The 27,448-nt window shown below is 46.5% G+C and overlaps 2 protein-coding genes across 13 annotated transcripts in view; one reads left to right on the top strand and one right to left on the bottom strand.

Moving 5' to 3' along the window:
• Window positions 1-17,083, top strand: part of GLB1 (galactosidase beta 1) — a 92,110-nt gene extending 75,027 nt beyond the window's left edge. For 4 of the 5 annotated variants that reach the window (XM_035278289.3, XM_035278287.3, XM_078354498.1 and 1 more), the window contains one exon: window positions 16,474-17,083. In XM_035278289.3, coding sequence (XP_035134180.1) covers window positions 16,474-16,713 — 240 coding nt within the window. In that variant the 3' untranslated portion in view covers window positions 16,714-17,083. Of the gene's footprint in view, window positions 1-5,282; window positions 13,084-16,473 lie in introns of those variants that run through there. The other variant, XM_078354499.1, reaches the window with a different exon arrangement.
• The window catches only part of CCR4 (C-C motif chemokine receptor 4), a 62,813-nt gene continuing 40,337 nt past the window's right edge, over window positions 4,973-27,448 (bottom strand). For 2 of the 8 annotated variants that reach the window (XR_004735941.3, XR_013528724.1), the window contains 2 exons: window positions 25,392-25,458; window positions 4,973-17,769 (listed from right to left, as the gene is read on the bottom strand). The gene's annotated coding sequence lies outside the window, so the exon portion shown is untranslated. Of the gene's footprint in view, window positions 25,459-27,448 lie in introns of all 8 variants that reach the window. The other 6 variants (XR_008477471.2, XR_004735943.3, XR_013528723.1 and 3 more) reach the window with 5 other exon arrangements.

Here is a 27,448-nt window from a genome sequence, read left to right as displayed (position 1 = left end):
AGTAGAGACAGGGTTTAACCCTGTTAGCCAGGATGGTCTCAATCTCCTGACCTCATGATCTGCCTGCCTCGGCCTCCCAAAGTGCTGGGATTACAGGCATGAGCCACCACACCCAGCCCTGTTTTTCATGTGTGCCAAGACTGGTGCTCCCAGAATATCCCCAGCTGCGTCCAGCCCTGCACTGGGCTCCTGCCGTGGTCCCTGTGCTCCCGCTTTTGCTTCCCAGTCATTCCCCCAGTTGTTTGGAGACATTGGCACTTCTTCCTTCACCGCCTTCTCCTCTCGCTCATGTGCCATTTTCACCCTAGATCACCTTACCACCACTCATCAACACATTTCTCATTCTGTGGCCACTATGTGCCCACGGTTTGTGCCAGGCACTAAGGATTCAATCATGAATAAAACCAGACATGATCCTTTCCCTCATGGAACTTTTAGTCTAGTGGGGGAGGCAGACCCGTATTAAATAGTAAAAGCATAGCGTGATGGCTGCTAAGCAGAGCTTCGGGGTTGATGAGAATCGGGGCATTTGGCCTTGTCAGGGAGGTCAGGGAAGGCTTCCCTAAGATAGTGATGCTTGTCAGAGATATGAAGCATGAGCAAGAATTAACATGGCAAGAAGGGAAGAAAGTATGCTCCTGGGAGAGGAAAAGGCATGTGCAAAGGCCATAGGGTTGGAGGGGAGATGTTAAGTGTGGAAAGTAGGTAGACACTAGCTTGGGACAGGCCTTATAGGCCAGGTTAAAGTTTTGTCTTTGTGTTGAGAGCAACTGAAGCAGGAGAGTGACATGATAAGACGGATCTGACAAGCTCCTGTGACCCCAGTGTGCAGAGTGGTTTGGGTAAGGACACTTAGGCTTTCAAGGAAACCATCTAGGAGGCTGGACATGGTCTCATTGAGAAACTGGGACGGTGGTATCTAAGATGGAGATGGCACCAACTATTTCAGAGATGTCTGAAGTTGGATCAGTAACTTGTGACAATGGATTGGACGTGAGGGTTTGGGGAGAGGGACAGGTCTCGGATGACTCAGGTCTCAAGCTTGCAGCTAGGCAGAATGGTACCATTTGCTGAAAAGCAGCAGCTTCAAAAGGGGCCTTGGCCCTAGAGAAGGGGATCATGAATTTGGATTTAGACAAATTGTGTTTGAAAAGCTGCCTTGGTCCATTTGGGCTGCTATAAGAAAAGACCATAAGCTGGGTGGCTTATAAATGACAGATGTTTATTTCTCACAGTTCTGGAGGCTGGGAAGTCTCCAAGATCAAGGCTGCAGTAGATTTGCTATCTGGTGAGAGCCTACTTCCTCATAGATGGCACCTTCTGTGTCCTTACATGGCTGAAGGGGCAAAGGAGCTCTCTGGGGTCTCTTTTATAAGGACGCTAATTTCATTCATGAGGGCTCCACCTTCATGACCTAATCGCCTCCCAAAGGCCCCACCTCCTAAACCATCACCATGGGGATTAGAATTTTAACAGATGAGTTTTGGGTGGACAGAAACATCAGACCATAGCAGAGGCCTTAGAGAATGGCTGGGATAGACTGTTGGAGGAGGGTTGTTGGACCTATAGGCTCGGAATTCAGGGCAGGGGTCTGGACCAGGAATATATGCCGAAGATCATTGTTGTATAGATTGTTGAAAACTGAGATGGATGAGGTCCCCTAAGGAGAGAGAATGCAGAAGGAAGAAAAGAGGACCTAAGGCCGATCTTTGAGGGTCAAAAATGTGACGAGTGAAGAGGAGAGGCCAAAGAAGTGGGAAGAAAACCAGCATTTATGCTGCCAAGAGGAAAAATAAGATTAAGACAGAAGCACTTCTGTGGATTTAGAAGCAAGGAGCTCCTTGGGAATCAGTAAGGCCTGTTCCAGTGGAGTGAAGCATTTCCCAGCCAGGTTGCATTCTATAGAGAAGGGTAGGGCAAGGAATAGGAACATGAATACTTGAATATAAGCATTCTTTTTGAGAAATTTAACTCTGAAGAAGAGGAGAAAACTTTGTTAATAGCTAGAGGAGAGGGCAAAAGCTGTGCATGGTGTGTGTTTAATAAAATGCCCTTTTATTTATGTATTGCTTCTTTGACATTTATTGAAACGTCTTTTCATTATTCTGTTCGAAATATTTTCTTTCTTTCTTTTTTTCTGAGATGGAGTCTCACTCTGTCGCTCAGGCTGGAGTACAGTGGTGTGATCTCTGCTCACTGCAGCCTCCACCTCCCAGGCTCAAGCGATTCTCCCGCCTTGGCCTCCAGAGTAGCAGGGACTACAGGCACTCACCACCATCCCTGGCTAATTATTTTTGTATTTGTAGTGGAGACAGGGTTTCATCATGTTGGCCAGGCTGATCTCGAACTTCTGATCTCAAGTGATCCACCCACCTCAGCTTCAAAAAGTGCTAGGATTACAAGTGTGAGCCACCACGCCCAGCCTGTTAGAAATATTTTCTAGTTTCCCTTGTGATTTCTTCTTTGACCCATAGATTATTTAAAAGTATGCTGTTTAGACTGGGTATGATAGCTCACACCTGTAATCCCAGCATTTTGGGAGACTGAGGTGGGTGGATTACCTGAGGCCAGGAGTTCAAGACCAGCCTGGCCAACATGGCAGAACCTGTCTCTAAGAAAAATACAAAAATTAGCCACAGATGGTGGCAGGTGCCAGCTACTTGGGAGGCTGAGGTGGGAGAATCTCTTAAACCTGGAAGGCAGAGGCTGCGGTGAGCCAAGATGATGCCACTGCACTCCAGCCTGTCTCAAAAACAAAACAGAAACAAAAACAAAGAAAAAAGTATGTTGTTTAATTTCCACATATTTTGGGTTTGTAAAAGCATATCTTATAATTATTAACTTGTAACTTAATTCCTCCATAAAACTTATAAAATTTCTCTCTAGGGAGAGAAATCTCCATGATCTTGGGTTAGGCAAAGACTTCTTGGATTTGACACCTAAGGCGTTATCCTTAAAGAGCAAAAAATGATAAATTTGACTTTATCAGAATTAAAAATGTTTGTCCTTCAAAAAGCATTCTTAGGAAAATGAGACTCCAAGCCACAGACTTGGAGAAAATAATTTTCAAATCATATATCTAACAAAGAACTTATGTCTAGAATATGTAGAGAATTCTTACAATTCAATAATAGACAAACAACCCAGCCACAAAATAAGCCAAGGACTTGAATAGACATTTTACCAAAGAAGGTATAAAGTGGCTAAGTACATTCCCATTTGTATACCTTCTTTGGTAAAATGTCTATTATAAACTAAAATTAGTGGCTGATTAATGTTCACCATTATTCATCATTTGAGAAATGCAAGTCAAAACCAAAATGAAATATGACTTCACGCTCACCAGAATGGCTACAATAGTAAGAGGGACAATAAGGAGTGTTGGAAAGGACATGGGGGCAAGGGAATCTTCCCACATTGCTGGTAGAGAGATAAGATGGGACATTTGGAAGCACAGTTTGGCAGTTTCTTCAAGGGCTAAACATAGATACCATAGAACCCAGCAATTCCGCTCCTAGGTACATACACAAGAGAAAGGAAAACATGTTCACATGAAAACTTATGTGCAAATGTTTACAGCAGTATTTTAATTACTATAAACTGGAATTCAAATGTCTGTCAACTGATGAATAGAAAAAACGTATATATCCATACTATTCCTCAGTAAAAAGGAACGGAATACTGATACATGCCACAACACAGATGAATCGGAAAAATATTATGCTAAGTAAAAGAAGCCAAAAATAAAAGGCTACATATTGTCTGACTCCATTTATATGAAATGTACAGAAAAGGCAGCTCCATAGAGACAGTAGGTTGCTGGTTACCTAGGGCTGAGGGTGGGAATGGAGAGTGACCGTAAGTGGGCGTGGGGTTTCTTTTGGAGCTGATGGACGTGTTCTGAACCTACCTTGAATGATGGCTGCACAGTCTTCTTAAGTGTATGTAGACTTGTTTTATGGCCCAGCACAAGTACATATCCTGGTGAACATACCTTTGGGATTTTAGGCTTTAAGATCGTTTTTCTGGCTGCATGTTGCTATGCACCAAATTCTCATGCCTACCAACCTCGATCTTAAATCTTATCAATGACCTGAAACTTTCCACCATTAAGGCCGCAGTTCCTCCTCTATCAAGCCTAGACCTTGTATCACGATCTTTTTTTAAAGTCATCAGTCCACCTGCACCCTTGCCCCTTTGCCCTTCTACTCTGCCTCCTTCATTCCTCCTCCCTGTAGAATGGATCTGCTGGGAGTCTCTGCTGGTTCACCAGTCACTGAGTACAGCTCGGGGGCTTCTCAGTGTGTTCATTGCGGCTACGATCCCCTCATTGTTACCAGCCTCCGGAAGCCCTCAGATTTGCCCAGCAGCCCTTGGTCTCTCTCTCTGCCCCTTTCCCCCACTGGCCTTTCAACCTTCACCACCTTCGTCAGCCGCCTGACTCTCTCTCTCCCCCACCCCCCCACCCCCACTGAGGACCTCATCCTCCTTGCCGGCTATCAGGTGTAACTCCTTTGTTCCCTCAGCTTCCTGTCAGACTTATCTCTCTGCCTCCACCCTCATTTCCTGCCCAGTGGTGTCTAGGAGGAAGTCTGAGTTCTGAATCCCCTCCCCACCTTCTTCCTCCAGGCCAAGACCCTGTTCTCGTATTTCCTCTACCTGCATTTTGTCAGCCTTTCCATCTTTCTGCCAAGTCCCATTTTCCAGCCAAAAAGTGGTAACTAGGGGCTCTGAGACCTAATCACAAAGAAAGCCTTCCCTTCCCCCTTTTTAGCTAGCAAGCATCTCTTGTTCCCTCGAGCCCTTTTTTTCTCCCCTCCTAATGCAGTAGAAACAAATGGAAAAGTATGGGATATGCTGGAGGTCAGAGGAGGTTCACCTTGGCCAAGTCATAAAGGTGTCACGGGCAGAAGTTACTGACCCAGGCGTTCTGCTCAATACTGGATAGACACTATCTCCTTAGCCATCAAAAGAGGTACCTGTGGTAGATGGATCATTATCTCCAGTTGCAAATGAGTATGGAGGCTGAGAGAGCTAAGCAACTTCTATGAGATATGCAAGTGTCTTGAAGGCCCATGTGAAAAAGCAGGCAGCCTTGAGAGCCAGTGAGGAGCTGTACTCATTATCTAGGCTGGGGCTGTTTATTTATGTGGTCAGTCTGATGAATGCGTTGCATCCACAGACTCAAAAGTATATCTCCACACAGTGTTGTGAATGTGTCAGAGGGTTCAGCTCCCAAAAGCCCATCTAATCCACATGTCCTCTCAAAAACTTGCACACAGGCCGGGCACGGTGGGTCAAGCCTGTAATCCCAGCACTTTGGGAGGCCAAGGCAGGTGGATCACGAGGTCAAGAGATCGAGACCATCCTGGACAACAAGGTGAAACCCCGTCTCTACTAAAAATACAAAAATTAGCTGGGCATGGTGGTGCGTGCCTGTAATCCCAGCTACTCGGGAGGCTGAGGCTGGAGAATTGCCTGAACCCAGGAGGCGGAGGTTGCGGTGAGCCGAGATCGCGCCATTACACTCCAGCCTGGGTAACAAGAGCGAAACTCTGTCTCAAAAAAAAAAAAACAAAACTTGCACGCAAAGGCGGAAACAGCCCGAATGTCCCTCAACTGAGGAATGAATAAACAAAATGCAGTTCATCCATGCGATGGAATATGATTCGGCAGTAAGAAGAAATGAAGTATTGATCCATGTTACAACATGGAAGAACTTTGAAAACATTAAGCTAATGAAAGACACCTGTCGCAAAGGACTGTGTGTTATATGATTCCATTTATATGAAGTGTCCGGAACAGGACGATCTGTGATTGCCCAGCAGGGAAAGGAGAGCGTTGGTGGGAGGGGAAGAGAATGCTGAAGGGTGCAGGGCTTCTTTATGGAGTGATGAAATGTTCTCAGATTGCCTGTGGAAAGGGTTGTGCAGCTCTGTAGTATACCAAAGACCGCTGCATTGTGTGGTATATGAATTCTATGGCAATAGAGTGCCACACACACGCAAGGCCCATCCAGGAAGGGTGTGGACTTTGGAGGGGAGGGGTGTGAAGGTGCAAGGTGTGCTCATGTCCCACGTAACACAGAACCGATACGGTTTCTGCTTCCTGGTGCTCAGTGGTCCCTGCTGCCTAGGACAGTCCCGGGCCAGCTCTGGGACTTCTAAATGATCAGCCACCTGAGAACAGGCAGATCCCATGCCCACACTGAGTGCTGAGCTCTGGCGTTTGGAAGAATGAGCACTTTAGCACATAGTTTGAATGCAGAGAGCTAGTGGGGTGGGGTGGGGTGGGGGGACCAAATGATGTCTGAAGCCCCAGCTGTTTCTAAAGCTGTTCAGTAACCCCCCACCCATCCTTCATCAGGAGAGGCCCCTGGCACAGGACTCTATGCTTTTCCTATTCATTTTGCTGTAAAGAAACTACCTTGATTTAGAGAACAAAGTCACTGATAAGGGCGATTCTCGAGATTAGGAAAATCACTTTTGCTTACTCTGGCTTTACTTTAGTCGGATGTGGCTTTCTGGTTAATGCCAAATGTGAATGAATATCAACTGGGACTTTGGTAGAAAGGGGTCAGGTGTGTTTTGCTCTGTCCAGGAGACACAGGGCAGTGCTTTGACCTCACGGAGTTCTTATCTGACTAGAAACTCCCTTAGATAGGAAGCATTCTCCTCCAGTGCTTTCCGCGACGTGTCCTGTATGTCAGGGGTCCCCACCCTTTTTGGTATCAGGGACTAGTTTCGTGGAAGACACTTTCCATGGATTGTGTATGTGTGGTGGGGGAGAATGATTTTGGGATGAAACTGCTCCACCTCAGATCATCAGGCATTAGTTGGATTCTCGTAAGGTGTGCACAGCCTACATTACTCCATGTGCAGTTCACAAAAAGGTTCCTGCCCCTGTGAGAATCTAATACCGCTGCCAATCTGACAGGAGGCAGCGCTCAGGCAGCAATGCCCACTCACCCCCCACTATGCGGCCTGGTTCCTAACAGGCTGTGGACCAGTCTGTGGCCTGGGGTTTCGGGACCCCTGCTCTATGCCAAACCTCAAATGTCATGTGCAGCAGTACTTGTGCTACTTTCTCTTTCAGATGGCTGCAGGTAAGTCTCATGTCAATATCCTTTGCAGCCTCCTGGCCTTACATTTCATGGTAGGTTTAGGTGCCTGACAGAGCATGATAGTGAGGGGAATAACGTCCCATTTTTCCTTAACCAAAATTATGCTTGGAAGAGCCAAGAATCAAAATCGAATACTGACCAAAAGCAATTCTGTATTTTAAAGGTAAATGATCCCACCTTCAAGATGTAAAATAATTATGAAATAAAACAATTGCATAATAAATGGTAGAAAGAAATTCCTTCTTTTAACTATTTGTTGCATCTTGCTTTTGAAATTTCCTGGTGAGATAGTTCATACCTGTAATCTTAGCCCTCTGGGAGACCAAACTGGAAGGATCACTTGAGTTCAGGAGTTTGAGACCAGCCTGGGCAACTTAATGAGACCTCAACAAAAATTTTTTTTAAATTAGCTGGGCGTGGTGGCACACACCTGTAGTCCTAGCTACTTGTGGGAAGTGTGAGGTTTGAGCCGAGCAAGTCAAGGCTGCAGTGAGACATCGTTATACCACAAAAGTGTGTAAAACTGGCCAGGTATGGTGGCTCATACCTGTAATGTCAGCACTTTGGGAGGCCAAAGTGGGCGGATCATGAGGTCAAGAGATTGAGACCATCCTGGCCAACATGGTGAAACCCCGTCTCTACTAAAAACACAAAAATTAGCTGAGCATGGTGGCATGTGCCTCTGGTCCCAGCTACTCGGGAGGCTGAGACAGAAGAAGCGCTTGAACCCAGGAGGCAAAGGTCGCAGTGAGCTGAGATTGCACCACTGCACTCCAGCCTGGGAGACAGAGCAAGACTCCGTCTCAAAAAATAAAAAATAAAAAGAGTATGTAAAACTTTTAAAACTTGGTCTCAATCCATTAGGAGAGACAGAGGTATAGACAGAACCCAAGAGGATTATAAGACTCTGTAAGAGACCAGGTGCGGTGGCTCATGCCTGTAATCCCAGCACTTTGGGAGACTGAGGCAGGCGGATCACAAGGTCAGGAGATCAAGACCATCCTGGCTAACACGGTGAAACCCCATCTCTACTAAAAATACAAAAAATTAGCCAGGTGTGGTGGCACACACCTGTAGTCCCAGCTACTTGGGAGGCTGAGGCAGGAAAATTGCTTAAACCTGGAAGGCAGAGACTGCCATGAGCCGAGATTGTACCCCTGCACTCCAGCCTAGGTGACAGAGCAAGGCTCTGTATCCAAAAATTAAAAAAGTCTGTAAGAGATATGTAAACCATGCAGTTGGACCATGGAGAGGAGAACATTATAAGTGCCTAAACTTACTGGGAAAGGTTTGGTCTTCCTAGTGGAGAAGGACGTTTTGTGCAGAGGGACTGACATTTTTCAAGGGTGTAGTATTCTAAGAAATATATTTGGTCTTTGTCCCTGGTTCCAGGGCCCTAAAACCCTTGGAATTTTCTGAGTGGTAGGAGTGTCTTTTGTTATTTGTAACTAGCCCCTTTCCATCACGCCTGGGTTTATGTTAATGAGGCGATTTACAGTGGCGCCCCTGGACGACTATAGGATAGTGACAGGGCATGGTGGCACCTGCAGTCCCAGCTGCTCGGTGAGAGGTGGGATGATTGCTTCTCCTGATTTGTGTGCCCAAACTTCTCCTGGTTTTCTTCCCTCTCTTTGTTCCTTCTCAGGCTTCTCCCTCAGCTTCTGTGTTTGTCCTGGGCCGTCTTCTTCCACTTCTGGGGGATGTCATTTTCACAGATGTACTGGGCATGCTCACATTCCCTTTTCCAGCTCAGCTCTCACAAGGCTCTGGAGCTCACCTTTGGGGGTCTCATAGGCACCTCCAGCCTGATAGGTATAAAACAGTCCTCTCTCCCTGTTACCCCTGAAAGCTGCTCTTCTGCTGGAGATGTGGTCCAGGAAGAAGGAACAGAGCTGGACTTGAGTGTGGCAGTAGGGAGGGAGGGCGGTCCACATTCAGGAAATAATAATAGCAGCTGCCACATCTGAGAGCTCACCGCATGCTGGCCACTGTGCTGAGTGCTCACAGGCGTCTTCTCACCCAGCTGTTCTCAGCAGTCCTGAGAAAGGCACCCACATGACTGAGGAAGCCCCGTTGGGATTTGGTGATTGATTGGTGAAAGCAGAACTGACTAAGTAGTGGATGGCTCTACTCTTTTTAAACTGAGTTTGTAAACATCATTCACCTTCCTGAAAAGTAGTGTGCTTAGACACCTTCTAGCATAGAGATGTGTATCGGTTCGCTTCTGCTGCACAGCGAGCCACCCAAAGCTTAGTGTATTAAAACAGTTTATTTGGTTCATGATTTAGAGTATTGGCAGACAATGAGGCCATGTCTCTTTCATCCTCCAGCAAGCTAGCCTGGGCTTGTTCACATGGTGACTGAGCAGGGTGCAAAGAACAAATGCAAATGTGCAAGGCTTCTTAAGGAAGGAAGGAAGAAGGGAGAGAGGGAGGGAGGGAAGGGAGGGAAAGGAGGGGAAGGGAGGGGAAGGGGAGGGAGAGGGGGGAAGGGAGGGAAAGGAGAGGGGGGAAGGGAGGGAAAGGGGAGGGAGGAAGGGAGGGAAAGGAGGGGAAGGGAGGGGAAGGGGAGGGAGAGGGGGGAAGGGAGGGAAAGGAGAGGGGGGAAGGGAGGGAAAGGGGAGGGAGGAAGGGAGGGAGAGGAGGCAAAGGGAAGGGAAGGGAGGGAGAGAGGGAGGGAGGGAGGGAGGGAGGGAGGCAGGCAGTCAAAGAAAGGAAGGAGACAGAAGTTTTGTTTTCAATTCCATTCATCCAGATAGTTTAAAACAAATAGACAAACACATGTCTGATCAACAAAAAAGTAAGTCGGGTGTTTCCAGGAACCTCACATTTATGAAACTATTATTATTGCCTTGGTGGTTACAGCAAAGGGTGGGGAGTCTGCCAGGGTCAAGCCGTGGTCAGAGAAAGTCACTTTGTCATGGAACTGTTTTAGCTGAGACTACCTTTGGGAACCCCAGAAACCCCTGGTATACACTTGTTCGTTGTATAAAAGCTTGATACTTGTTATCATTCTGCCAATTATCTGAAGAATATATCTACTTTTAGAGTAGATTAAGAGTGTATCTATTTTAAGATCATATTCAGCAACACATACATACCTCCCCACCAAAAATAATTTCAGCTCAACTTCTTAAAAAGAAATAAAAATCAATGTACATATTTTTTAAAAAGAATTTTTTAAGTTAAATTATGTAAAAGTGTTTTTCATTGGTTCCAATTAAGAAGGGAAGGCACATATTTTCTTTCAGTGAACAATATTCTTTAAAACTGTTGGCCGGGCACAATGGCTTACACCCGTAATCCCAGCACTTTGGGAAGCCAAGGCAGGCAGATCACAAGGTCAGGAGTTCAAGACCAGCCTGACCAACTTGGTGAGACCCTGTCTCTACTAAAAATATAAAAATTAGCCAGGCATGGTGGCACATGTCTGTAATCCCAGCTACTCAGAAGGCTGACGCAGGAGAATCACTTGAACCTGGGAGGTGGAGGTTGTAGTGAGCAGAGATCATGCCATTGCACTCTAGGCTGGGCAACAGAGGAAGACTCTGTATCAAAAAAAACTGGAAGCAGAGGAACATGAAGAATTCTTTCAGAAGGGCTTCACGTCACCTCTTCAGCAATTCTTGGCAGAATTATCAGCCAGTATCAGCAGTCACGAGTGCTGCTGAGTGTATATTGAATATCACTCTCCTGCATGCTGAGAATCTCACCTCAAACAAAATGGACAAAGCCTTTCCCTTCCTAGAGCCTGTGTTCTAGCTGGAAATAGCTCATAAACTGGTCATCAAACAAAGGATATGAATTTCAAGTCATGATAATAACTAGAAGAAAAAGAAAAAAATGTAAGGATAGTGAGTGCCTTGAAATGGAAAGCCCAGCCTTGAGGAGGAGAATCGTGCCCCTGGCTGAGCGATGAGAAGGCTTCAGGTCAAGGTGAGAAGTGTTGGGGCATGGGGACCAGCTGATGCGTAAGTGAGACTAACTTAAAATAGCTGGGGACCCATGTGTGGTGCTGCACATCTGAAGGCCCAGCTGCTCTGGAAGCCGAGGCAAGAGGACCACTCAGGACCGGGAGTTCGAGGCTCTACTGCACTAGAATTGTGCCTGCGAATAGTGACTGCACTCCAACCTGCGCAGCACAGTGCTACCCTATCTCTAAAAAGAGAAACAAAGGGAAGTTGTGGAGAGTGGAGTGAACAAGGGGGAGTGTGGCAGAGACAGGGAGGAAAGAAGGTGTGGACTGTGGGCCCCAGGAAGGAGTTTAGAAACAGGAATGTGTGAAAAGCATCTGATTTTCACTTTGGCAGCTCTGCGGAGCCTGGATTCCATAGTACAGTTAAGAGACCGTGAGGAGGCTGCAACAGCCTAAGACAACATTGATTTATGACTTGCTCTGGAAGTCAGGCTGGGAGGCTGGAGAGAAATGCAGAGATGGTGGCTAATGATGAGGTCACCAGGATCTCACCATACCTCAGCTCTGCAGTGTAGTGTAGTAGCTTCTTGTAAAACATTCTTTATTTGAAACTGAGTCTGGCTCTGTCACCCAGGCTGGAGTGCAGTGGCACAATCTCAGCTCACTGCAACCTCCACCTTCAAGGTTCAAGCGATTTGTCTGATTCAGCGTCCTGAGTAGCTGAGACTACAGGCCCACACCACCACACTCAGCTAATCTTTGTATTTTTGGTAGAGAAAGGGTTTCCTCATGCTGGCCAGGCTCGTCTCAAATTCCTGACCCCAAGAGATTTGCCCACCTTGGCATGAGCCACCACGCCTGGCCTTGTATAATATTCTTTACAAGAATGTTCACTTTTAACCACATGTAGTTACGTTTAAATTAATTAAATGTCAAAATTCAATTCCTCCTTTACTCTTTTTTTAAAAATAGCCACTGTTTATCATATCCACTAAAGTTGGACACATGCATATCCCATGAATGACCCAGCAATTCCATTCCTAGCATTTCCCTCCTGTAAGAAACGTGTGTGGCCAGGCGCGGTGCCTCACACCTGTAATCCCAGCGCTTTGGGAGGCTGAGGTGGGAAGATCACTCGAGCTCAGAAGTTTGGAACCAGCCTGGGCAACATGGTGAAACCCCATGTCTAAAAAATATATAATTCGCCAGGCATGGTGGGGCATGCCGGTAGTCCTAGCTATGAGGCTGCAGTAAGCCATGATGGTGCCACTGCACTCTAGCCTGTGTGTCTGGAGTAAGGCCTTGCCTCAAAAAGGAAGAAAAAAAGGCCAGGCATGGTGGCTCACACCTGTAATCCCAACACTTTGGGAGGCTGAGCTGGTGGATCTCTTGAGGGCAGAAGTTGGAGACCAGCCTGGGCAACATGGCAAAACCCATCTCTACCAAAAATACAAAAATTAGCTGAGCTTGGTGGTGCACACCTGTCTTCCCAGCTATTCAGGAGGCTGAGGAATAAGAATCTCTTGAACTTGGGAGGTGGAGGCTGCAGTGAGCCAGGATTACACCACTGCACTCCAGCCTGGGAAACGGATTGAGACCCTGTCTCCAAAAAAAAAAAGTTAATACCAGAATCTGAGAATCAAATGTATGATGGAGAAGCAATAAAACCAAAAGTGGGTTCTTGCAAAAAAAATTAATAAACCCAAGCAAGACTGATTGGGGGGGAAAAAAAAGATGGCAAAACTAATCAATATGAAGGATGAAAACAGGAAGACATTACTATATGCCTAAGAGGAGCTCCAGTATAATTTCATGTGAAAAATTTGAAAATTCAAACTTTAAAATTGTCCCAAACAGAAAAATAATGGCTATCAGAAGTATGTTTTGTTTTAGTGTGAGTTACCGTTACTGTATTTGTTTATTGTAAAGGTGGACATTTAGCGTTCAGTGCAGTTTTCAATAAAAAGTAATTAAAATTTCAAAAAAAAAAAAGAAAAATTTGAAAATTCAGATGAAATGGAAAAAATTTCTGTAACTAACAAAATTGGCACTAGAAGAAAATGGAAAAGTTGAAATAGACTTGTACCTACTGAAGGAATTAAATCTACGAATTAAAAACAAAGTCCCAGAAAAATACCATAAAGGAAACTCGAGGCCCGGGTAGTTTCTCCTTTAAATCAATCACATATATAAGGAAAAAATGAAATGAAATAGCTGCATATTTCATTTAAAATTTCTTGCCACTGCTGTGTTAAGGTTTCGTGGCTCAGAGATCCCTGGCATGATATCCCAGGGTACTTGAAGGAAGCAGAGACTCACTCACTCAGCAGCCGTTGCTGAACCTGCCGTGCCCAGCACTGGGCCTGCGGTGGTGAAACAGGACATGCACCATCCCTGCCTGTGAAAAGACTCTAGTTCATGTGGGAGATGGTCACATCACTATCCACTTGACAGCTCACTGAGATGGAAGGGGACATAGGTAGCAACATTTGGATAAGAAGGAAGAGTGGGTGGATTTGACTGGGCAAGGCTCCAGTCCCACACTGTGGGGTTCTTTCCGTCATGGTTCAGCCTGGCAAGTGGGGCCACTCTGAGTATCCCTGGCAGGAATCAGGCCTCGCTCATCTATGGGAGGAGCTGGGAAAGTGAAAGCCCGAAGAGGGGCCAGGGAGTCAGAGGTGGAAACACGAACCAGCTGTCCTGCAGCACTGGCACTGTGGTCAGAGGAGGCTGAGAAGCAAATCCAAGTGTCCAAGTTGCTATGTGAAGCTGCTGCACTAGTGGTCAGCAGGGCCAGCGTTTAGGACGAGCTAAATGGGGAGCCGAGGACCATGCATGAGCAGGAACTCGCCAGGGACCCTGGTTCCAGCCATCCCTGCATCTAACACAATAACCTCCCCAGAGCAACGGCTACTGCTTCCCTCCACCCTCCCAATCTCAAGCAAGAGACTAACCCAGAGCCATCCAGGGAAGACAGTTCCCAGCTTACCTACCAGGTGCACAGTTCAGCACCCGGGATGTGAGGACCCGTCTCTTGGATACTTATGAAATGGAACTTGAGGTGTGAGAAGGACCAAACCTCTACTTGGTTCACCGGCTGTATCAGGAGTTGGCTTAGCCTGTGTCCCAAGCATAGCACAAACCTGTGTGTTACGCGCCATTCCTCGGTGCTGCTCACAAAGCCCTCCCGCTGCTCTGTCTTCCCCCTTGACCACAAAAGTAAAGTGTGCTGTTCTCTAATACTGCAAAAACAAGGCACCAGCAGATTTTAAGCTGATAAAAACCTGGTAAGCTGTCATTGTATAAGTCTTTTAGGATGGATTGAAATAACATATCCCAGGGTATTTCACTCATAAAACAAGAGTGAAATAGTTCTGAGAACCGTGAAACTGTCGTCCTCTTTCTAAATGACTTAATCCAACAGACAGGTGGTTTTTAATCACGGATCTCCTTCATGTGAACACCAACATCTTTTTTTTTCTTTTTTTTTTTTTGAGACAGAGTCTTGCTCTGTCTCCCAGGCTGGAGTGCAGTGGTGCAATCTCGGCTCACTGCAACCTCCGCCTCCTGGGCTCAAGCGATTCTCCTGCTTCAGCCTCCCGAGTAGCCGGGATTACAGGTGCCTACCATGGCGCCCAGCTAATTTTTGTATTTTTTAGTAGAGATAGGGTTTCGCCATGTTGGTCAGGCTGGTCTTGAACTCCTGACCTCAGGTGATCCACTGACCTTGGCCTTCCAAAGTGCCAGAATTATAGGCATGAGCCACCACGTCCTGCCAGCATCTTTTCACTTTAATCATGTAAGGAGAGCTGCCACTTACAGGCCCCACACTGTTCCTTCAGTCATCATTTTCCCCAATGACTGGTATGAAAAGTTGACTTGAGACCCACACGTGTAAGTGGCAGGACTCAGACAGGAACCCAGGTAGGAAATTCAGAGGGATCTAAAATAAAGGGGACAGTTGGAGGCTGAAAAATACCCAAACACAAGAAGACTGAGGCGCTCTGGGATGGGCAGCAGTATTGTGTTGCAGGACATGAGGAAGATTAGGGCTCAGCAGGTGTCATCGTGGCTGGGCGTCCTCCAGGCTGTCTCCTGGGATATTTGGGCCATTGTAGGTCGGGGTTTCTTTCCTGCCTCCCTCCCTTCTTCCATTGCTCTTCCCTTCTCCTTCTCCCTTTTTATGTTTTCCTTTTCTTCTCCCAGATTTTCTTTCTTGTGTCTGTGTGATCTCCCCTCCTTCACTTTCTTTCTTTGTAATAGAATGTCCCATCTGTTCAGCCAGCTGTTGATCCTAGCCTTTGAGCTTTGAGCAATTTCTTTTTTTTTTTGAGACGGAGTCTCGCTCTGTCACTGCGCAGGCTAGAGTGCAGTGATGCAATCTCGGCTCTCTGCAACCTCTGCTTTCCCGGGTTCAAGTGATTCTCCTGCCTCAGCCTCCTGCGTAACTGGGATTACAGGCATGTGCCACCACGCCTGGCTAATTTTTGTATTTTTAGTAGAGAGGAGGTTTCACCATGTTGGCCAGGCTGGTCTCGAACTCCTGACCTCAGGTGATCTGCCCGTCTCCACCACGCCCAGCCCCTTTGAGCAAATCTTAGCACATCCGGAGAGGCTGTTCAGACAAACCTAAACATGGTCCATGGTTTACAGGAGTTTCTCCTGCACATGCAGTCTTGTTATGGGAAGCGGCTTCCCCTCATCACACAAACTGTGCAGCCTGTAGCATCACCTCTGCTCCTGAACCAAACATGGAGTCCACACCCTAACTCTGAGACTGCCTGTAAGGATTGTTAAGACATAGCGGTAATAGAGACACCCAACTGGGTGAGCCTGTTCCTCTCCCTCACCCAAACCCCATATTCCTCTTGGGGGGTTGTTTTGGGGACCACTCCTGGTACCTGTCTGACCTCAGGATGCAGGCCCTGGAGTCCTCTGTGCCCTGTACACCCGGTGGGGTGTACAGCAGACAGTGTGATCAAGACCTGCCTCTAGGAAGGAAGAACAGAGAAGGAGAAGAGCTATTTAAGGAAGCAGTTCAGCAGTTGTCTTCTGTGTACAAAAAAGTCAGGGAGAGGCCACACCTGGGAACCAGGATGAAATTCAGAAGCTTCATAAACCTTCCACACTGTTCTCTGGTACCAACCTCTGTAGCCGCCAAAGCCCATGAGAAGGACCAAACCTGTAATCTCCTGAAGCAGGAGTGGGGCTTTGGAGCAAGTTTTTGTTATCCCCCCATCCACCTTCTTCCCACCTCGGCCAGTGATCTCAGCAGGATGCTGAAACCAAGGCTGGCACGGGCCTGGCTGTCAGCCCGCCTTTCTGGGGTCATTTCTGCCTCCCTTGCTGCTGGCCTGCCCTACATCAGGGCCCCCACCTTCCTCGGCTTTCAGTGCATCTGGGGTTGATGGTTTTCTGTCTCTCTCTCTCTCCAGGGCCAGGTGTGGATTAATGGCTTTAACCTTGGTCGCTATTGGCCAGCCCGGGGCCCTCAGTTGACCTTGTTTGTGCCCCAGCACATCCTGTTGACCTCGGCCCCAAACACCATCACCGTGCTGGAACTGGAGCGGGCACCCTGCAGCAGTGAGGATCCAGAACGATGCGCTGTGGAATTCGTGGACAGGCCAGTTATTGGCTCATCTCTGACCTATGATCGTACCCCCAAACCTGTTTGATAAAGACTCATGCCCCCACCCCCAAAAGAAAGATTCATGGCTGGGCCATGTATGGTGATAAAAGCCTGTGACTTTGAGGGATTCTGCCTTGAACATATCCTACTCACAGATCCTCCCTGTCATGCCACATTTCACTGATTGGAATGTGGAATTGTAAAGGAATTAGGGTGTGCATTTTCACCTGAGGCTCCCCTGCACCCCTGCAGTGCCTAAGCCCCACCCTCAGGGACCACCTGGGACGTGGGAGGGGCTGACAGCTCCGTAATGCGCATATGTATCTGCAGAGATGGATGGAAGCTTGAAAGGTGGTACTGATTTTTATTTTGGAAGAATCATGTTGCCTTTTTGTTAAATAAAATTTGTTCTCAAATGATGATGTCACTGTTTTTAATGTGCAGGTATTGTATGGTCTGACTTAAATCATAACTAGACTTGAGTGGGCTGAATAAACCACTAACTTGGAGTTCAAAAGAATGGAAAATAGTCTTGGTTTGATCTGTGGACTGCTGCCTTTCTGATCATTATTTGACTTGCTTTTGGTCTAGGTAGCCTATAAATGCAGCTCAAAACAGTTATGCAAACAACCTAAGAGATGAACAGTTGCACAGTGTACGTAGTATGGCGTATCTGCATAGAAGCATAGTGCTTCAGCCACTAAAATGGTCATGGAGATCTATACTTAAATGCAAATTGTTTTGATACGTGAAAAAACAGATTACTTTAAATTTGATCCCATTTTGTGTTTTTCAGCATAAGAACTTCAGGCATTCACACAGTAAAGGCCTCTCCACAGTAGACAGGCATGCGCGTGTCTTATGCTATGTATGCACACAGATATGATACATGGTATATCTGGTATTTCTGTCCTGACGTGGAACAGTAGCTCTCATCTGCTGAGGACTTACTTGTTCTACACCATGCACAGTTCCGAGTGTAGGTTTAACTCACCTGCCCCTCAAAAGACTCAGGACTATACTGGCATCTTGCCGGTTTGCCAGATCTCTCAGATGTATGTGGCAAGGCAGGGTTTGATCCCAGGTAGTCTGGCTCTAGTGTCTGGGTAAACATTGCATACAGAGAATATTAATATATGCTTGTGTTGCACAAGAAAGGTTTGGAATAACTTTAAAATGTTCATAAAATTCTATCTGGATGGTAAGTATTTGAGAGATTGCTTGCTTTTTCTTTTTTTTTTTTTTTTGGAGACAAGAGTCTCACTCTGTTGTCCAGGCTGGAGTGCTGTGGCTCAGTCTTGGCTCACTGCAACTTCCGCCTCCCGAGTTCAAGAAATTCTCCTGCCTCAGCCTTCCATGTATCTGGGATTACAGGCGCCCTCCACCATGCCAGGCTAATTTTTGTATTTTTAGTAGAGACGGGGTTCCACCATGTTGACCAGGCTGGTCTTGAACTCCTGATCTCATGATCCACCTGCCTCGACCTCCCAAAGCGCTGGGATTACAGACGTGAACCCCCGCACCCAGCCTGCTTGCTTTTTTCTTAACTGTATTTTTAATTATATGCTGAGAATATGTAATTTTTTTTTTCGAGGCTGGGTCTTGCTCTGTTGCCCAGGCTGAAGTGCATGGCATGATCGTAGCTCACTGCAGCCTTTAATTCCTGTTTTCAAGTGATCCTCCTGCCTTGACCTCCCAAAGTGCTGGGATTATAGTAAAGAACCACTACACCCAGTCCTGTAATTTTTCTTTAAGGAAGGAGAAAGGAAAGGTTTTTTTTAATGTCAATCTGTAACGTTTTCTTGGTGGTATATTTTTCCCTCTCTCGTAGACACAAAGATTAAATATTTGAGATTGAATGATGAGTCTAAACTCTGTTTGAGCCAGCTGCAGCCGGCATAGATGGGCCGCCTGCATCGTGTTTCACAAACACTGGAACTTAGTTGAGAACCTTTTTCCATAGTACCTTTTTCTTTTTTTTTTTTTTTTTGCCAATCAGTTTGAGCTTATGAGGTTGCTCAGGTTAGCCTTGAACTGATGACCTCACCTTCGCAAGCGCCATGACCTCCAGCGGGAGCCACTTTGGACCCCCATAGTACCTTTTTCTCAATGTTCTGCACCATTTCTTCGGGCAGACCACAGGGTGAAGCAGGTGCTGCATGGACCTACAGCCTCATTTCATTCCTCCTCCACAGTTACCAAAAACAGCAGATGATGCTCAAGAACCGTGGCCAAACAGTGGTAAGCTTTGGAAAGAAATGTGACACGACTCCTTTAAAACATATGTACATTGGCAAATTGCAGTTCTCCTGCCCTAGAGACAAGCAGAGAATCTCCAGGAGGCATGGGCAGTGGGGTGCGGTCGCCTCAGCAGCAGGTACGCTTTCCTTATATGTCACTCATTCGGTCTTCAGGACTGCACTGTAAGGTAAGTAGCAGTAAGTCCATTTACAGTTGAAAACATTTAAGACTTTGATAAGAGGCAGAGTTGATTTCAAACCTGGCCTGCCTCCCTCCAAAGCCAGAGTGTTTTGTCTTATCAGTGTGAGGGAATTTGAGTGGGTTTTCCCACCTGTAGCACTGTGCCTCCCGTTACCCAGGAAGTTTTTGAAAAACAGATTTTTTTTTTTTTTGAGACAGGGTCTGGCTCTGCCACCCAGGCTGGAGTGCAGTGGTGTGATCTCGGCTCACTGCAACCTCTGCCTGCCAGGCTCAAGCGATTCTCCTGCCTCAGCCTCCTGAGTAGCTGGGACTACAGACATGCATCACCATGCCAGCTAATTTTTGTATTTTTAGTAGAGACGGGGTTTCACTATGTTGGCCAGGCTGGTCTCAAACTCTTGACCTTAGGTGATCTGCCCACGTCAGCCTCCCAAAGTGCTGGGATTACAGGTGTGAGTCACTGCGCCCGGCCGGAAAACAAAATCTTAATACGTAGATGGTACCACCTGGACTCTGGACTCTGCTCAACCCATCCAACTCTGTGCTGCCTCTCATGGGCACACATTTTGCTGCCACAGTGTTCTTCCTAAAATAAGATGTGCCTTCAGCCATTCCTGATTTCTGTGAATAACCTTATTTCAGATCTGTCTGTCCATGAATTGATTTAAAATTGAACTCTATGGATGCTACCTTTGGAAAATAATAAGGGTAGCACCTTTATTACCTACTATCTAAACCTTTTATATTACATTTATCTTTCAGCCACCGTGCCCAGCCTCACAGTGTATGTATAGTCTGTGTCTGATCCGTGTCATCTCGCATACCGTGAGGTTTGGCCCTGTGGGAGCACATTCAGGAATGTGTTGCTCTGTGTTGCTGAGTCGCATTCCATCGTATGGATGTACTACACCTTGTTTATCCATTTGCCAGCTCATGGGCATGAATTGTTTCCAGTTTTGACTATTATAAAGAATGCTGATAGGAACATCCATATAGAGTTCTTTGTGTAGTCATCCGTTTTCATTTCATTTCCCTTGGATAGTTACCCATGAGTGGAACTGTTTAGTCATATAGTGATTTATACTTAACCGTTTAAGGAACTGTCAAACAATTTCTGAACATCTTTTTTGAAGCTAGTGAGTAATGAAGAAGAGGCAGAATTACACTTAGACCTGTAATTTCAGCACTTGGGGAGGCTGAGGTGGGTGGACTGCTTGAACTCAGGAGTTCCAGACTAGGCTGGGCAAAATTGGAAGACCTCATCTCTACAAAAAACACAGAAACCAGGCTGGGCGGTGGCTCACATCTGTAATCCCAGCACTTTGGGAGGCCAAGGTGGGTGACTCACATGAGGTCAGGAGTTTGAGACTAGCCTGGCCAACATGGTGAAACCCTGTCTCTACTAAAAAATAAAAAAATTAGCCAGGCATGGTGGCAGGTACCGGTAATCCCAGCTACTTAGAAGGCTGAGGCAGGAGAATCCCTTGAATGTAGGAGGCGGAAGTTCAGTGAGCCGAGATTGCACCACTGCACACCAGCATGGGCAACAAGAGCAAGACTCCATCTCAAAAAAAAGAAAATAGGCCAGGCGCGGTGGCTCACGCCTATAATGCCAGCACTTAGGGAGGCTGAGGCGGTGGATTACGAGGTCAAGAGATCGAGACCATCCTGGTCAACAAGATGAAACCCTGTCTCTACTAAAAATACAAAAATTAGCTGGGCATGGTGGTGCGCGCCTGTAGTCCCAGCTACTCGGGAGGCTGAGGCAGGAGAATTGCTTGAACCCAGGAGGCGGAGGTTGCGGTGAGCCGAGATCGTGCCATTGCACTCCAGTCTGGGTAACAACAGCGAAACTCCATCTCAAAAAAAAGACAAAAATTAGCTGGATGTGGTAGTGCATGCCTGTAGTTCTAGCTACTCAAGAGACTGAGGTAGGAAGATCACTTGAGCCTGGGAGGCAGAGGTTGCAGTGAGCCGAAATTGTACCACTTGCACTCCAGGCTGGGTGGCAGAGCCAGACCCTGTCTCAAAAAAAAAAAAAAGAATGACACTTAGAATTACCAGACGTATCATCCCTCCTGTCCACTCTCTCTTTTCACTCCTCCACCTTGGACTGCTTAATGTCCTTCTTTATCCGTCATTGAGTCTGTTTATCTTTGTTTCTCAGTAAATCCAGTTTATTCAGAATGAAATTGTTTAGCACTAATCCGAGGGGTTTTTTTCATTGTTTCCCCAACAAGAAATGTGTCTTCTGTCAAATGACACAAATAGGAAATGATCTTGTGTGGTCTTTGTTTCTCTCCTTTATGAAAAAGAAGTCATTTTTGAAATCACCTTTTTAGTCAGTTGCGGGATTCTGACTGGTCTGTGGTGGCACACACATCCAGCATAGCCCATCAGCACATGGGCTGCAGGAAAGTCACACCGATGTCCAGACAGTGGGGCCAGGTGGTTTCTGGGTTTTGGCCCCTGCCATTGGTCTGACTGAGCAAGACTTCCCCTGGTGTCCCTTGCCCTTCAGCCCACTGGCCCTGACCTTTGTTAGAACTGGATGCCCAGCAGCTTTCTGGTTGTCTGTAAATGCCCATGAAGATTCTGAACTGATTCCTCACCAGACAGTTGTTCTACTTACACCCCAAGGGGCTTTCCCACATGTGAGCAAGCCTCCCACCAGCTTCAGTCCTCCATTCTCCCAAACCAGCAGTATCATCTCCTAAGATACAACAGGACAGGCTTTGGGGACAGAACCCCAGGGCCATGTTCCTGCTCCATCACTTTCCATCAGTATGGCCTTGGGCAAGGGAATCGTGTAAGTCCAAACTTCTTCTTCTCCTAAATGTGGTGTCCACCTTCTGAGGTTTTAAAATTAAATGAGGTCATCATAAAAGTACCTTGTATAGCATTTGCCATGTAGCAACTGCTTACTAAATGCTAATTTGAGTCTTTTTCTATCATATTCCGCCACAGAAGCAGGCAACTGACCATCTGGAAACCTGGGGGGCAAGAGGGAAGAAATGACACCTAGGATGCTCCATCCTTTCCCTGCATCCCTTTGTGTTCAGTTCAACAATTTGTTTCTCCTCCTGACCAGCCACTGTGCTTGGCTGAGGACACAAAGATGAAGGAGACAGTCCAGTATAAAACATGACACAGACCAGACCCAAAGGGGAGGATAAGGTGAAGGAGCATCATTCACCAAGCCTCTCCAACCTTAACCAGAGACTGCTGGCGGGCAGCGTGAGCCTTCAGGAAAGACTCGAGATCCAGGATTTAGACCTCAAGGCCCCAGTGTGGACTTCAGTGCTCCACTTCCTTAAAGATTCTGTTCGCTTGTTCTCAAAACGTAAGCAGCTTTCCAGTGCCAACATACTGACTTCCTTGCCCAAAGGGCATTTCTCATCATGTGCTACAGTGTGTGCTCTTGTCTATTGCTGCATAATAAGCCAATAAGTCTGTTTGTAAGTGGCATAAGCAATTATTTTGTCATGCACGTGATTCTATGAATCAGGAATTTGGACAGCCCAGCAAGGATGGCTTGTTCCGTGACACCGGGGCTTCTGCTGGGTACCAGAACCATCTGGCAATTCCTTCACTCGCCTGGTGTTTGGGCCAGGATGACTTGAATTTAAGGTCACTAAGGTCACTTAGGACAGTCAACAGAGCATCTGCAAGTGGTCTTTTCATGTGACTTGGGCTTCTTATAACACCGTAGGTGGGTTCTGACGGCGTGTTCCAGAAGGGACCTTCCAGAGAGTGAACACTGTAACAGAAGCAGGCGGAAGCTGTATAGCCCTTTAAGACCTAGATGCAGAAGTCACATAGTATCGGACCACTGTACTCTACTGGTCAAAGCAGTCATAACCCAGATTCAAGGTGAGGAAACACAGATCCCCATCCCTTGATGGGGAGACATGACAAAGAATTTGTGGCCATTTAAAAAAAATCATCACATGTGCACTCAGTGCTGTGTGGCAGCACACTCCAATTTGTGTATTTCTGTCCATTTCACTAAAGGTCTGAAAGCCCAGCGAGCATGAATTGAGGTCCAAGGCCCCACTGATAAGGAACAGGAGGCTATTGGCTAAATGGTTCATTTAGCCTGTGGTTAGTGAATTGAATTCCTTTGTCTCTTTTGCAAATTGCTGGGCCCCTGGTAGTGTCACCAGATATTAACTGAAGGGGAATTAACTGGACACAGGCAGGAAATCCACAGTGTGAACCCCCCACCAGAGTCTGTGGAGGTGTAAGGTGATGGGCACTGCACACAAAGCTCAGTGAGGTTTATTTCTTCTCTTTGGGTGAAATCTTTTGATTTGATTTCTGATCAAGAGATGCAGTCTGTCCAATTTACTTCTACTTTCTTTAATTTTTACTAAGCAATGGGATCTTTTTACCAGAATGCTTTGGCGTCGTGGACCACCTGACCTCTTTTCTGGGGTCTTTGAAATCAGGAAGTGTCCCAAGAAGTGCCCATTGAGGAGTCCCCAGGGTTTCAAGTCGTATCCCTTCTAGTGTGATGGGTGAACCCCTCAGCATCTAAAATACTAAAATTTAACTATTTTAGTAGGTGGGTTTTTTTATTTACCCAATAGAAATTCAATACTTACTCTAAACCCCATGCGACTGTGTAGGACACATTTCCTGACCCTCAGGGAGCACACAGATCTATTAATGAACAATACAGTATTGTGAGGGGTAGACAGTGACAGGGATGAGCTCAGAGTGCTGTGAGGGCTGGATCCAGTCTCAGACTTGATATGGAGCAGAGGCTGGTCAGGGTGGGCTTCCCGGAGTTGAGCCACATGAAGAATGAGAGGAGGAGAAAAGATAGGCATGGAGAGCAAAGAGTGCTTCTCAAAGGAAAGTAGCATCTGCAAAGATCCAGGGTCTGCAGAGACAATGGAGAATTCCAGAAATCGGTGACATGTACCTCAATCTGTCTGGAGTTGGAATGGACGGAGAGGAGGCAGGAGAGACGCAGGGATCAGAGCTCTCTCCAACCAGATTGTAGTATCCTGAAAAATTGGTTATTTTCACACATCTTTTGTCCTCTGAGGTTCTAGGTTCACGTCTTCAACTTTGATGGTGCTTAATAAGGATAATAACATTCATAAGTGGTTTTAATGTGCTATTTTGTACACAGTGCCTCATTTAGTCTTTATAAGGACCTTTTGAAGAAATAGGGCAGGTGGCATGCAGCTCAATTTACAGTTTAGGAAAATCAAGAGGTAGGGAGAGTTGTGATTTACACAGAATCAGGGGCCTGAAACTCAGACCCAAGTTGCTTGCCTCCAAATCCCACACGCTTCTCACTATGCAGATTGCCTGATCGAGCTTAAGGAGAAAGTTTTGTATGATACTTGAGAAAACTCACAACACAGAAGAACAATATTTCAGCCTTGCCTGGCATGACAGTCAGCTCAGGTCTGAGCTGTGGCCCCAGGTTTCGGTGACTGACCCATGAGTCTTCTGTGTGTCTCTGGAGAGCAGAATGCCCGGTATATGTGGGTCCCCAGTGGACACAGGTCAGGGAGCAAGCAATCCTCCATCCACACTGGAAGATGGCGTGTTCACAAGGCTGGGCATCCCTCTCAGACAACCCACTATCATATCTCTTCTGGTTTAATTCATGCTTTGACACTCAGCAAATTCCCCAGAAACTTAGCTGAAGAGTTTTTGTGAGCGGGAAGTACCTTCAAAAGAAGTGAGAAGAGAGAGGGTACATGGAACTGTATTAAGAGTTGAGCAGGCAAATGACGACTCTCGGTTTTTCTCTGGAAGGGAGCTCATCCTTGAGGTGAAATGGGGGCTGAGGAGGCATGAGAGAGAGCAAAGAAGCACTACAGACTGACATCAATTTGAGGCCCTCTGATGCTAAGAATATCACAACTTCCCTGCTGGGCAACTAGGTTCATCTGTCCACTGACTGCCATGATCGGCACCATTTGCAAAGTCCAAAGAACAAATATGGTAAAGTACTCAAGAAAGTCACTGAAGAGTTTATTTGTAGTGGACCAGAGGTCATTGCGCTGCTGCTGCCAGCACCCCACCCCCACCCCAGTGATCTTCATAAGTCTTTCATGGTTTTGTACTCTAAAATTGTGATTACCTGGAACCAAAGCTTACCAAAGCTTTCACTAGATGGGATTTTTGCAATACTAAGTATCTACAAGGAAAACGAGCTGTTAGGTAGAGGACTAGTTTTATCTAGCTTTCTATTAAAAGCTCTGTGATTGCCTGATAGGCTGATTACAGGGAGGTATTGTTGAAATAAATACATACTCCAGATCCTGTCCTGAAGTCACTGCAGATTCATCTCAGTCTCATTGCAAACTCCACAAAAGCCAACCTGGAAAAGAGGGAATTCTGATTGTTCAGGAGATAGAAGTCGAGGATAGAGAGGAGACTGAGATAACCATCTGGTTTTCTTTCCACTCTGGGCACCAGAATTTTGCCTCTTAATAGCCAGGAAGGATCCACCCATCTCAAGAATTCAAATAGAGCAATGCTTTTGAGAGCAGCCAACTCTTCACTCTGATATAAAACCTCAGTGCCCATGTTACTTGAATGGTAACATGTAGTGTGAATACCACAAAGCAGATGTGAACTGAACTGCCAGTCCCTCCTCACTGAGCAGGACACTTCAACATCACATTGGTTCCAACTGCTCCTCTTTCTCTTAGTGACCAACTTTGCCATTTTCTGCTACCATATCTTTATACACTGAAATTTCCCCTTCTTCATTTCAGCAAGCCTATCACTTAAGTCCTTGGTCTTTGCACCTTAAAAGTCTCTCAGATCCATTTTTTTCTTTTTTGATATGGAGTCTTTCTCTGTCACCCAGGCTGGAGTGCAGTAGTGTGATCTCAGCTCAATGCAACCTCCGCCTCCTGGGTTCAAGTGATTCTCCTGCCTCAGTCTCCCAAGTAACTGGGACTACAGGCACATGCCACCATGCTCGGCTCATTTTTTTGTATTTTTAGCAGAGACAGGATTTCACCATGTTGGCCAGGCTGGTCTTGAATTCCTGACCTCAAATGATCTGCCAGCTTCAGCCTCCGAAAGTGCTGGGATTACAGGCATGAGCCACCATGCCCGGCCTTTAAGATCCATTCCTTATGGAAATATTAAGCTCCAATATTCTCTACAAAAATACTTGTAGCCTGCATCCCTTTGTTAAATTCAGGACAACTTTCATTCATTCACTCAACTATTAGTGAGTACCTATACATGCTAGGCATTGAGAATAAAATGATAAGCACTTTATCACCCCATCTCTGTCTCTTTTTTAAGGACTATTGAGATACTATCAATAGCAATAATAATAAAAGCATGACCCATGCCTTCAAAAGGTTTAGTGAGTAGCAGAGGTAGAGTTCAATACAGTCTCATGGGCACCACAGAGAGAGACAGTACAGAGTGGAAGAGCAGCACAAGAATTGTGAACAAGGGTTCACAATCCCGGCCTGGGCAGCCAGGCATTCTGACTTACTGCAGAGCCAGACAGGGCTTCAGGTGCACGTGGTTTATGGAGGGAATGCTCTAAGGAGAAAGGCAGTGAGGGAAGGGGACAGGACAAGAGAATAAAGGTAAGCAAGGAGACTACTTTCAGCTTAAACCAAGTGTTTAGTTCATGATTCTGCTGTGTGGTTCTTTAGTCTGGAACAGGCTACACTGATGTTGGCTTGGCTCCCTCACGTATCTGGGGGGGGGGGGGGGGTCAGATCAAGCTGCTAATTCCAGAGAAATTCACACGCATTAATTTCACCACAAAGTTGGACTCACCTTGAGTCAAGGGGGCCAGTCTTTTAACCTTCCATCCATGTCAGCCAGCCATTGGCTGCAGGCTGCCACAGGTGGGAGGGGAGGACAAGTTTACAGTGGGGAGGTGGTAGGGAGTTGGCTATAAAAAAGAGAAGAGGGCATCTGTGAGCTATTAGCAGCCAATGCTCACAGTAGCTGGGGACTGGGTACACCACTTCATAAAGGAAAGCTGGGTGGGCATCATCAGCATCTGCTATAGGTCTGAATGATGAGCAGTAGTTGGTCAGGTGACCAGTAGGGGAAGCATATTCCTGGTTAAAGAAACAGTCTATGCAGGCTGGGCACAGTGGCTCATGCCTATAAACCCAGCACCTTGGGAGGCCAAGACAGGAGGAGCGCCTGAGGTCAGGAGTTCAAGACCAGCCTGGCCAACATGGTGAAACCTCATCTCTACTAAAAATACAAAAATTAGCTAGGTGTGGTAGCAAGCGCCTGTAATACCAGCTCCTCGGAAGACTGAGGCAGGAGAATCACTTAAACCCAGGAGGCAGAGGTTGCAGTGAGCAGAGATTGCA

Source organism: Callithrix jacchus, chromosome 17 (genome assembly GCF_049354715.1).
Source record: "Callithrix jacchus isolate 240 chromosome 17, calJac240_pri, whole genome shotgun sequence".
Classification (NCBI taxonomy): domain Eukaryota; kingdom Metazoa; phylum Chordata; class Mammalia; order Primates; family Cebidae; genus Callithrix; species Callithrix jacchus.
Note: the sequence above shows the minus strand (reverse complement) of the source record. Positions and strands in the feature narration are given on the sequence as shown.